Source organism: Globicephala melas, chromosome 10 (assembly GCF_963455315.2).
Source record: "Globicephala melas chromosome 10, mGloMel1.2, whole genome shotgun sequence".
Lineage (NCBI taxonomy): Eukaryota > Metazoa > Chordata > Mammalia > Artiodactyla > Delphinidae > Globicephala > Globicephala melas.
Window position 1 is genome coordinate 9,387,213 of NC_083323.1, and position 12,323 is coordinate 9,399,535.

At 59.3% G+C, this 12,323-nt stretch overlaps 1 protein-coding gene across 1 annotated transcript; it reads left to right on the plus strand.

Annotated features, from left to right (window-relative positions):
* The first annotated feature begins 257 nt into the window (after positions 1-257).
* CBX6 (chromobox 6) lies at positions 258-11,376 on the plus strand. The gene is made up of 5 exons (XM_030855932.2): positions 258-444; positions 625-668; positions 824-889; positions 1,032-1,098; positions 5,591-11,376. The coding sequence occupies exons 1-5, from the start codon at positions 376-378 to the stop codon at positions 6,590-6,592; spliced, it is 1,248 nt and encodes a 415-aa protein (XP_030711792.1). The 5' UTR covers positions 258-375; the 3' UTR covers positions 6,593-11,376.
* The last annotated feature ends 947 nt before the right edge of the window (positions 11,377-12,323 follow it).

The following is a 12,323-nucleotide window of genomic DNA, read 5'->3' on the forward strand; positions in this document are numbered from 1 at the left end:
CCGAGAAGATGCAGAGGGGAATGAGAAAGTGTTTGTAAGATTGCACCGCCCCCAGCCCGGCTTCGCGCAGGCCAAGCATCTCCCTCCCGGCCTCCGGCCCCGGTTCCCCCAACCAGGCTAGGCCCCTTTAAGAACCAGCGCGCGCCTCCGCCCCGCGTGCGCTCACTTTCCCTAGCAACCGCCCCGGGGGAGGAGAAGGTCCTGGCAACGGCGCGCCAGCCCAGAGGGTCACGTGATGGCCCGCAGCTGGAACGCGAGCGCGCGCCCCGCCGCGCGCCCGCCCGCCGAGCCTGGGCGCTGTGGCGCGTGCGCGAGCGGTGCAGCACCGGCCGCGGGAGCAGGGAGTATTATGGGCTGTGGGTGCCGCTGAGCAAGATGGAGCTGTCTGCAGTGGGCGAGCGGGTCTTCGCGGCCGAATCCATCATCAAACGGCGGATCCGAAAGGTTAGCCGCCTCCCAGGGCGGGACGCCTAGCCCCGCAGCCGGTCCCCGGATCCGCGGGCCATCGGGGCGAAGCGGTCCTGCTAACCCGGGCTTTCTCGCCCACCCCCGCGCAGCCGCCTCCTCGCGTCCCCGCATCTTCCCCACCCCCACTCCCCCCTTTTTTCCTTCTCTGTTTTTCAGGGACGCATCGAGTACCTGGTGAAATGGAAGGGGTGGGCCATCAAGTGAGTGTCACGGGATCCAGGGGTGAGGGGGGAAGGGAGGCAGCGCACACCGGGGCCTTTTTTTTTTCCCTTGGAGGGTGCGCACGTTTGCTCCCTCGTATGTGTCTCTGGCTCCCTGGTTTTCTTTTTTATTTTGTGCATGCGTAACTCGGCAGGTACAGCACTTGGGAGCCGGAGGAGAACATCCTGGACTCGCGGCTCATTGCAGCCTTCGAGCAGAAGTGAGTTTGGGAAGCTGGCAGGGGCGGCGGGGCTGAGGCTCGGCTGGGGCGCCGCGCGGGGAAGCGGGAGAGCCGGGGAGGGCAGCGCGGAGTGGGGCCCAGGAAGGGGCTCTTTTTAACCTCTGGCGTTTCTCGGCCGCAGGGAGAGGGAGCGTGAGCTGTATGGGCCCAAGAAGAGGGGACCCAAACCCAAAACTTTCCTCCTGAAGGTAACCTGGCCCAGCCCCAGCAGGCCCCTCTTGGGCCCCAGCCCGGGCGCAACACGGGGCCTGCAGGGGAGGGACAGATCCGCGGCCGCCCAGGCGGGCGGGTCTTTCCAGAGGGGCCCCAGCTGGGCAAGGGGTGGTTGTGAGCCCCCGAAGAGCCCCTGGCAGCAGGCCCTGGCCAGCTCCAGCTTCAGCAAGAGGGGCCTGGGAATGGGGACAAGGGGGAAGGATAATCCTCGCTGACAAAACCAGGGTCTGGGGAGGCCAACAGGAAGGGGGTGGGTGAGGCAGGTGGGGTGCCCACCTGAGGGGGTGGCAGGGAGGGGTGGCTTCTGCACGTGAGAGCCCTCATCTCCCCCAGCCTTGAGCTGGTAGGGCTCTGCCTGGAATTAGAACCCAGGGGGAGAGTGAATTTGGTCTCCCTCATCGTGGGGAACAGGGAGAGGCTTTGTGGGGTGGGGGGGGCACCTGCCTCCCTGCCCGCAGCTTCCCTCTCTCAGGATTTGTTCTGTATGCCTCCCCTCCTGACAGAGGGATCTAACTTGAATTTGACCTTAAATCACTTCACTTTGAGTTTTATCACCCAGGCTGGGCCACTGGTTCTCAGTTTTGCCCACTTCTGGCTGTCTCTGGAGGCTCTAATGAGGATGGAGAGTGGGAGAGTAAAAGCAGGGCACGTTAGCCTCGGCAAGGGAGGGCGACCTAGCTCCAGAGGAAGCCATCTTAGAGGTTTTTTGGTGTTTATTTTATTTTTTTTAGTGAGAAAGAACAGAGTCTGGGAAGGGAAGGTGAGATGACCCAAGGTGGCAGGCAAGGCTGCAGGCGGGCCTCCGTGGGCAACCACAGTCTCCCCCACCACCACTAGTGCTAAGGTTGTCTCAGGGCCCCTTCCCACCCCGACAGCCTGTGACTTTGTGGCAGTTGGCACGGGAAGGGCAGGCAGGACTCTGCAGAAACGAGGCTGTGCACAATGCAGAACTCAGAATCTCCAATTTGTCCTAAAGGCTCAAAGCCCAATTTGGGGGGGCTCTGCAGCCCCCCACCTCCCCAAAAGAACTGTGCAGAAGTGAAAGAAATAATGGTTTCCAGAATCACATATTTCTGTGACCCTTGTCGCCAAATTACACACATCTTAGGGGATCTGTGGAGTAACCTTAACTCCTGATGCTTCTTCAGAGGGATGGGGCAGAGCAGCTGGAGGGCCAGTGGGCTGTGTGACAGCCTCTCAGTGCAGCTGGAGTGCCCTCTAGCGGGGAAGTGAGTAATGACCATGAGCATTGATTCACAAAATGCTTTTCTTTTTTAATAGCTGTATCTCCTGAGCTGGCTATGGGCCTAACACAGTGCTGACCCCCACATGGATTATCTCCTTTAAATCTCTCAACAATCCTATGAAGTAGGGAATATTATCCCTATTTTGCAGATGAGAAGATCAAGGCCCAGGGAGGGGAGGTGATTTACCTGAGCTCCCACCACCCAGCTTCCTGGCTTCATCATGTCTCCTTTTCTTAACCCTGTCCCTCAGAGAGTACACGTCAGGTTAAGGGAGATGAACACACACACATACACACACAAAAAGGAAACTATGAAGGCTGTAGAGTTGGTGGGGCAGGGGATGCAGAGGCAGATGAGAGAACCTTGATCTGGACCTTAAAAACAGGTAGCATGACAGAGAGAGATATTTGCAAGGGGTGATGGAGATCAGCTTGGTCTGAACCCATTGCTCTGTGGGTCACCAAGAGGCCAAGTGTGTATAGTAAACAGATTACACTCAGATAGCACTCACTTTCTGCAGGGAACTATTCTGAAGAGAACAGGAGCCCCTGAGGTAGGTTGCATTATCCCCATTTTGTAGATAGAAGAACTGAGGCCAGAGAGGTTAAATAACATGCCCGTGGTCACAGAGAGTGAGTGGTAGAGTCCAGGTCTTTAACCTTCCACGTTATCTATGTATAGTACATGCCAGCCCCTCAGAGCCATGCCTGTCACACAGTCAGAGTGCAGTAAATGCCTTGGGCTGTGGTTCCCAGTTTTAATCCACAGGCAGACCCAGGTCCCGCCTTCAAAGAATTCTCAACCTGGGGAGAAGAGAGGAGGAGGAAGGGTGAACCAGCCCGTTTTTAAAAATAATAATAATGTTTAGACATTATAAAGTAAGAAATAGTTTTGTAGAAAGGTTGGAAACCATACATTAGAAAAGGATTACTGCTCGTAAGCACCTGCCCCGCCCCTTGGATAGTCTAGTATTCTTCGAGTGCTTGCTGTGTGCCAGGCACTGTGCTAACCAGGTAACATACACTGTGGTCAGAGGAGGCCCACTAAGCCGGGGTTTCATCCTGGATCTGGCGTTTGCCTTGCCTGCGCTCTTTGCCAGTCCCCAGGGACCATGCATCACTGCTGGACTCCAGCAGAACCATACTTACAGAGGTCCCGCTCAGACAGCATGCAGAGAGGATAACCACCAACCCCTGGGGATCAGAGTGGGGAATCCCCTAAACTCCGTGGGGGATGAACCTGCAAAAAAGCCCTTGTTGCCATGCCAAGGGAAGGCTGGCTTTCCCCTGCCTTTGTCTGGGAAGGGGTGTGAGGGAACCAGTCCCTGGCTCCACTGGCTCGGGGCAGGAGGAGCTGGCAGCCCTGGCACAGGGTAGATCGGGCCCACGTGTGCTGCCACCTAGTGGCTGGAGGGATGGTTAACTAAGCCACCCCAGGAAACCCCCAGCAGGGCTGGGAGGACCATGTGGCAGTAAAGTGTGCCTCTCCTACATTCTAAATGACATCCTCGCTGATTCAGCATGTAAGTCCACAAACACCTCTTCTGGGGGTTGTGGTCAAATACTGTCTAGTGTTGTCTGAGAGGTGTACAGGCTACCTCCCAGGTACTGGTCAAGCATCCAGCACTGTGGGGATGGGAGGTGGAGAGACCCTAAACCACAGATCCCACTCTTGGGGAGCTCACAGACTGACCATGGGAATGTGTTCTTCCTCTCAGCCACCCCTAGCTCACCTGGCTGGAGGCAGTCACCACGTAATGGTCCCTCTTCCCACCAGGAACCAGGGTATCTATATAGAACACAGACTGGTCCTCCATCTCTACACTCTGTCCAGCCATTGCTTTCAGTCCCTTGGCCACTCCATCCTCTCATCGCTGGGCTCTCTCTGCCTCCACCATTTGTCTCAGCAGGGCCCCTTCAGTAGGCCACCTGGGGCACAGTCAGCTCAGGAAGGACCAGGGTTTTACTACTTAGGCTTCATTCTCCACAACTGGGACCTAATCTGTGCTCCTCTGGACCCTGTACTTCCTCTGTTGTATTGAATCACCCTGCCCCCTAATTGCCTGTCACTTGTCTTCTGCGTGGAGCACAGCCCCCTAGGGGTTGAAGCCGTGTGTGGTCATAGTCGTAGCCCTAAGCAGCTGGCACGTGACTTATCGGTACTTTCTTAGTGAAGGAAGGACTGGTCGTGGAGGATGGCTTACGTAACCTTGTGAGTCTCTTGCCCTAGACCTGGAGTCTCTGAGGGCCCTGCCACACACACACACACACCCCCCACACACACACCCTTGCATCTTCCATGAGACTGAAGGTGAGCTGCTGCAGGGCCCTGGCGGGGCTTTATAGATTTCACCCCTGGGAGTGTGTACAGCTGGGCCCAGGAGCCTGGGACAGTATCCCTTGCTCCCCACAGACTTCTGCTCAGCCATCCTGTCCCCAGGCCATCTTGGCACAGAGACTATGAAGTGGTTGATCCCACCTCTTAGTCCATGCCCACCAAACCCATGTCTCCCTGGGGTGGATGCCAGCCAGGCTTTAGGTGCTGGCTTCGGAGTCTGTTGGCACCAGTTTGCTCAGACCCAGACCCTGGGCAGTCAGAGGAATCAGACCCAGGAGGGGAAGTGGCCAGGGGTGGTGGGGAGTGGGGTGCTGGGAGTGAGGAGGAGGGGCCAAGGTCTGCCCCAGAGCTGATGGTGAGCTGGAGGTGCCTCCTGTTCACGGGCAGAAAAGGAGCTCAGGGCATCTGCTGATAGGTCCGGAGGGCTGGGGTATGGGGTGAAGGTGGGAGGGGTCGCCCTCGCCTTTCTGCCACCAAAAATTAGTCCATGGAGGAGCACTGGGCTGGGATCCTCCCGGGGGGGGGGGGGTTGATCAGGGGCTTCTTTCCGTGCAGTGTCCTGGCTATTGACACTCCTCTGTGTCAGCAAGGGCAGCCACCAACCCGTCTGTCTGTCCCTCAGACCCACGGCCAAACTTGGAAAGTTAATCTTGGAGTTGGGCCTGGATGGGGGTCTGACTTGCCCTCCAACCTTCCACACTTTGTATCACCGTCTGAACCTGTTTTCCTTTTATCGCTAAGGCAAGGTCACGAGCATCACTGATTTCTTAAGTGCTCTCAGGATGGTTTCTTGAGACCATACTTGTGGGTGGCTGGTGCAGGGGTGTCCAGAGGAGGTCAGCGGGCGGCGAGCCCTCAGCCACTGCCTCCCTCTGTCCCACAGGCGCGGGCCCAGGCGGAGGCCCTCCGCATCAGTGATGTGCATTTCTCGGTCAAGCCGACCGCCAGCGCCTCCTCGCCCAAGCTGCATTCCAGCGCTGCTGTGCACCGGCTCAAGAAGGACATCCGCCGCTGCCACCGCATGTCCCGCCGCCCCCTGCCCCGCCCAGACCCCCAGGGGGGCAGCCCCGGCCTGCGCCCGCCCATCTCACCCTTCTCTGAGACCGTGCGCATCATCAACCGCAAGGTCAAGCCGCGGGAGCCCAAGCGGAACCGCATCATCCTGAACCTGAAGGTGATCGACAAGGGCACGGGCGGAGGCGGCGCCGGGCAGGGGGCCGGGGCCCTTGCCCGCCCCAAAGTCCCCTCACGGAACCGCGTCATCGGCAAGAGCAAGAAGTTCAGCGAGAGCATCCTGCGCACGCAGATCCGCCACATGAAGTTCGGCGCTTTCGCGATGTACAACAAGCCCCCGCCCGGCCCTCTGCCGCCCCCGCCAGCCACCAAGGCCGACATCGCCGCCTCCCCTGGCCAGGGGCTGCTCCTGGCAGCTCCCAGTGCCCCGTACGACGCCCGCAGCTCCAGCTCCTCCGGCTGCCCTTCGCCGACCCCGCAGTCCTCTTCCGACCCGGATGACGCGCCCCCCAAGCTGCTCCCCGAGACCACGAGTCCATCTGCCCCCGACTGGCGGGAGCCCGAGGTGCTTGACCTGTCCATCCCTCCCGAGGCGGCGGCCACCAGCAAGCGGGCGCCTCCCGACGTCACTGCGGCTTCCAGCCAGGCCCTTCCCGCGGCCCCTCAGCCTGCCGGCGCCGCCTCAGAGCCCGAGGCTGGAGACTGGCGCCCTGAGATGTCACCCTGCTCCAACGTGGTCGTCACCGATGTCACCAGCAATCTCCTGACGGTCACTATCAAGGAATTCTGCAACCCTGAGGATTTCGAGAAGGTGGCTGCTGGGGTAGCAGGCGCCGCAGTGGGGGGTGGCAGCAGTGGGCAGAGCAAGTGAGGGGCTCCACCAAGGAGGGGGGTTTGGGGGGCCCTCCTGCCCAAAGTCTTACTCTTGCTCCCGCCCCCGCCCCCGCCCTCAGACAACCCTGCCTGTGCTTTGCTTGTTTCAAATGGCTCGGTGTTGACCCCGGGATGGGGCTGGGCAGTTGGAGCCCCCTGAAGCCCAGTGGGAGGGGCGGTCCTGGAACGGGGTGGGGCTAGGGTGGGGCCAGGACACTGGGAAGTCCTCCCTCTTGTCTCTTGGCCCCCTCCCTGCCCAAGCACGGTGGGGCCTGCTGGGTGGCTCCTGGGGAGCCCCGGAACTCGGGGTTCAGCTGCCCCCGCCACATCCCATCTCTCCCCAGCTTGCTTCCAGCTCTCGCGCACAGCATCTGATTTCTCGGTGCTAACCCGGCAGCTGCTGGGGCCCCATAGGGGACCCCTTCCCAGCATGGGCACCGTCCCTTTCCTTCCTCCAGATGCCTGGGAAGGAGGGGCAGGGATGGGAAAGCCCGGACAGAGGTTGAGGTGAAGGCGGCCTTGGCCCCTCCCCCCCCACACCCCTGAGGGCGGCAGGAGCAGGGCCCACTTTCGGACGAGACCCAAGCAGGCCCCCGTGGGCCTCACCCACCCATCTCTTTCCTCATCCCGCGCTCAGAGGCGGGAGCGACTGGCACGGACCTCACCTGCCACGGCCTCCCAGCATCTAAAGGCCCCTCAGTTCTCGACCAAAGGTGCTACAAGAGCCTGCTGCGCGGACTTCCGTTTGCGCATGCGCCTGCCGTCCTGGGCGGGTCCGCGTGGATCCGTGTGTGTGTTGGCCCCTGGGCCCGGCTCTCGAGGCTGCGCCCTTTAGGGTTCCTCACAGTAAGGTCGTCAGATCAAAGGCCTGGAACCCTCCCTTGCCATCAGCCGGACCTGGGACCTGGCCGAGGTCTGAGGAGTTTGCTGTGGAGGCCGATCCTCCCAGCCCGCGTGTGCGGGGGACACGCATCCCACGCCCTTCTCCTTTGGGGCGGTCAGACGTGGCATGGTGGGGACCGAGGCAGAGGGGAGACCCCCGTCCCAAGCTTCCTCTTCCTCCTGTGTGTTCGGGGGGAGTAGGAAGCCTGGACACCGTTCCGAGGGTCTCCGGCCCCCTCTCTCTTGCTTCTGACCGCCCAGGCTTTCTCACAGCCCAGCCGGCCTGAAGCAGCTCGAGACCTCTGGTGCCCTGGGCAGCTTCTCTTTCCTCTGCTGCCAGGGAGCTGAGGTGTCCATGCCAGTGGCAGAGACCAAAACCCCAGTTTTAGGCTGGGCACTGGGAGGGCAGGGTGGCCGAAGCGGGGGGGGGGACGGAAGAGGGGGCCTGTGTCCTTCAGGAGAGCAGGCACGTGCGGGACCAGGGGTCTGGTGGGCAGGGGAGACAGCCCTGCTGGCCAGCCCTGAGGCGCTGCCCGGACTCAGTTTGCCATGAGTGGCGGGTCCTTGCACGTGGCTCAAGGTGGCTTCCTGGTGTGTGGGCTGAGAGCCATGATGGCAGAAAGGGAATTCCAGTTCGGAAACGAACGCCTTGGTCCTAAGCACGGGAGGACTGTTTCTTCCGAATCTCCCCGCCAGGGATTGTGGCAGGGCCCCTAACCCTCCCCGTCCCAGGATGTAGAACGGGGGCCGTCACAGGGTTTGGGGGACTGGTGCTCCTGGACCCCTCCCCCCCCGCCCTTTGTGTTGGCTCTGTGGCCGTCCAAGTGCCAATTGGCTTCCCCCCAAATAAGGGCTGGTATTTCTCCTCTGTCCTTAGAGGGGATTTCCCCCCCGACCCCCACCCCAGGTGAGTGTCCACCTGGGTGCCAGTTACAGGTGTTTCCAGAGACCATAGAAATGTGTTTTCCTGAGAGTCCGTGTCATTCGTGACTTTTTTTGTAAAGAAGTTGTGTTTTCAGAGGTGATTTTATGACAGGAAAGTGAAAGAATTAGTTTTGCAAAAAACAGAAAAAAAAACACAAAAAAAGAGGGGAAAAAAAGAAATAGAAAAAAATATTGTGGGATTCCTATGGGGTTTGGGGGGGTGGGGAGAAAGAGATATTTAAAGAAAAACTAGTAACGCAGTGATTGCACAGGTGAGGCGGCAATGTTAGGAACGTGGATAGAGGCCCAGGCCCAGCTGGGAGGCTCCCAGGCACAGCAACTGCCCTCCTTCCTTGGCCCGAGGCAAGGTAAGCCCTCCCTCCTGCGCTGAGCCCAGACTCCACACCTGTCCCCGCTTGAGGGGAAGGATGACCCCTGATCCCAAGGGAACTTGCCAGAAGCTGCAGGGGCCAGGCAGATAGAGCTGAGATTAGGGGACGTAAGAGTCAACAGGGGTCCCACCATCACCGGGACCCATCGTTGGTGACTTTCTCCAGGAAGGCTGGTGAGTAGGTACAGTTGGGTTCCTTGCTTTCCTCCATTTCTTTGCCAGCCTGTTGGGTGGGCCATATGGTCCCTCCACCGCCACCCCGTGGAGGAATCTCCCTCCCCATCGCCCCAATGACCAAGACACCCCCGAGCTTCCCTGGCCAGGTAGGGGATGCAAGCTTCAGGAAGACAGGAGCTATGGACTGGGAGAGTATTAGGTGGTGATCAGAGGGGGTTGGGGGTAGCTGTAGGGAGAGGGAGTGCCTGCCCCTTCTCTTTTCACAGGGAGGGTGCTGCCCTCGACCCCCAGCTGTGCAGCCCTGCCCCAGCCCACGCAGAGGCACGCATGCACACTGCTCCCAGGTGGGCAGCTCCCCTGAGGGCCTGAGTGGGCACCTGGTCAAGCGCAAGCGGAGCCCTCCTTACCTCTCTCCCAGGGTGGCTCTGAGCGGGGTCCCACAGCCCCCCAGCACACGCTTGCACAGATCAGCCTCCCATGGGCCCTTCCTCCCCCATTGCTGCTTTTCCGTTTGCCTATTACCAAGCAGAAGTTGCAGTCTGGTTTGCTTTATTTTTATATGTGAAATACCCCTCAAAGCCGGATCTTCTCCCATGTTCAGTAGTGGCTGGGGTCATCTCCCCCTGATGCCACCCTCTCCCCACCCCCATGTCATAGGAAACAGATGAGGTCTGGTGTCTCTGGTTTGAGGTGGGAAGTTGGGACCCATTCCTGTCTCATTCCCCTCCCAGATCCTCAGTTTGCCCTTCTGTGAAATGGGTGTATTGGGCGACACAGCTTTTTCATAAAGCACTGCTGGTGTCCAGGCAGCTGCTGAAGATTAGGTGGTGGTCGAGGTTGCTGGCACTGGGGCCTCCAGCCTCCCACAGTCCCGTTTCATTCTCACCCTGCAAAGCGGTCAGGGTCAAAATGGGCTTCAGCCTTCGTCTGCTCTGGAAAGAGGTGATGATCAAGTCCCCAACCTCAGTGTGAGGCAGGCAGAGTGGGAGGGGTCACCCCACTTACAAGACCAGGAAACTGGGGCTCTGAGAGGCAAAGCTGCTTCACTGGAGCGAAGAGCCCAGCTGCTCTGGCCTTTTGGGGGAAGCCTCTTTAAAAGGTGGGGACCTGGGCCTTGGAGCCACTGCAAAGCCAGGGGGTACCCCTGAGCCAGGCGGTCCCGGGTGAGGAGTCAGCCCAGAGGAGGAAACCGTTAGCTCGGGGAGCTGGGCTGCCACCAGCCTTTCTAGCCTCTGGGTGGACCCAAGTGGACGCACCGCCTTTTCTACCTTTGGGGGTTTTGTTGGTTGTTTTTGGTTTGGTTTTGTTTTTGGTTTTTTTTGCACTTGGCCCACGCTGGACAGTGGAACCCGCCTGGTCAGTTCCACTTCCAGGCTCCCATGCACTAGCCCAAGGCAGCCTCTTGAGGGCTTGTATGGTTTAAGGAATCACTTTTGAAAAAAGAAAGAAAGAAAAGTGTTTAAAGGTTTTCGTTTTGTCTCTGTCTGCATCTCCTCTCAGATTCAGAAAGCCCAGAATTAGGGGCTAAAACTCTAGGAGAGGGGGTGTCCCCAGCCTGACCCTGTCTTGCTGATAGTCACCAAGACTCCAAAATAGGGGGGACAGGCTGGGTGGAGACTGAGGCACCCACTTCCCAGGCCTGTGGGGTCCCCCATCCCGCCTTGAAGGAGTCAGCACCCCACTCCAACAGTGACTGAGCGCCTACTGTATGCAGAGCTCTGGCTAGGCAGAGGGGGGCTGGTGGTCTAACGAGGGACCCCCTTGCAAGAGGCCACAGTAGAAGGAACCAAGGGTTCTGGGTCTTCCCCCTGCTGTAGGGCGGAGTAGAGATGGAGACTTCTTGTTGTTGGTTTTAATTTAAAAACACAAAGGCCTAAAGAAATGTATCTTATAATTTTTTTTAATTTTTGAAAAGCTCATTTAATGAATTGTGCACGAATGAATTCTATATATATAAAATATACATATATAGCTCTATATTTGGGGAGGGGCACTGTCTCTTTTTTCTCTCTCTCATTTTAAAAATGAAGTGTCGTTGCCTTCGTCTGTGGTTCAACCATCCAGCTCCCAGCTGGCTAAACTTTGCCTCCAGTGGTTCAAGACAGGAAACTAGTAGGGTGAGCAGGAGACCGGAGATGGGGACGCCGCCTCAGCGTGGGGCTGGGTCCCCAGGCCACAGGCCCCTCTCCCAAAGGTTGCAGGTGGAGAAGACGCCTTGTGTTGGGTGTGGCTTTTGGTTCTGTCGTGCCGGGTTCGGTTGTTTCTGGGCCGGGGGAGGGGCGTCTGTGCTGATTACTCTGTCTTGTATGTTTCGTTCTGCTGCTCTTCAATATCGTATCAATGCCAGGAAGGGGGCACGAAAAGCCTCTTTTGCCCCCCCCAAATAAATTGTCACATTCCGAAGCTAAGGTCTAGCCCCGGGTCTGTCTCATTTCTTCCGGCTGGGACTGTGGTCTTCAGAAAGCTCAGGCCATGCCTCTCCTGGTGCGGGTGCAGCGAGGAGAGGGGGCCCCTGGCCCTCAGCGGTGGCAGGCCAGCGCTCCGGCCAGATTCTAAGCTCCCCGCCTCCCACCCCACGTCCACCTCGTGGGGAGATGGGCTTGAGGGGAACCCCCTACACAGGTAAGCTGCGGCACGCGCTGCTTCTTGGAACCCGGAGACTACCTGGTCAGCGGGCACGTGGGAGGGGTGGGGCTCCCGCCACTGTCCGCCCCCCAGTTGGAGTCACAGCACCCGCAGAGAGGGGGCCCCGGGAACTGGATCCCTAGCCAGCCAGTCATCACAGGGCCTGGGAAGGAGCAGGCCAGGGTTGGGGGCACGGGCTACCCTTGTCGGTAGTAGCCCTTGCTAACAAGCTGCTGCAGCTCAGAGAAACATCTGTTTTCTGGGCGCTCGTGTGCCTCCTCTGATGAGACGAGCAGCCTTGCGGAGCCCGTTGGACGCCCACAGGGATCCAAAAGCAGCAGACCCCGCAGATTCCCATGCCTTCCTCAAGGGTTTGCCACTCCGCCCATGTCCGTGAGCGGCACCTCCGTCCCTCCACAGCCACCCGTTTGCCAGGCCTGGAACAGGTGTCACCAGGTGTCGCCTTCCAGCCCTCCCCTTCCCCACCACCCTCACCCCCTTGTTGTGAAACCCCCAAGGCTCGCCTCTCAGAGGTCTCCCCACCCTGCACCCCCATCTCACCTGTCCTGACCCCGACTCCTTTGGCAAAACCTCCCTGATCTGCGGCACTTGCCCTGCACCTCCCCCCGCTCTTCCACATGATGCAGATGCCGCAGGGGCCTGGCAGCCCTGCCAGAGCCTTCAGGAAGCCCACTGCCCTGAGGAGCGAGTCTAAAGTCCTCCCCACCAC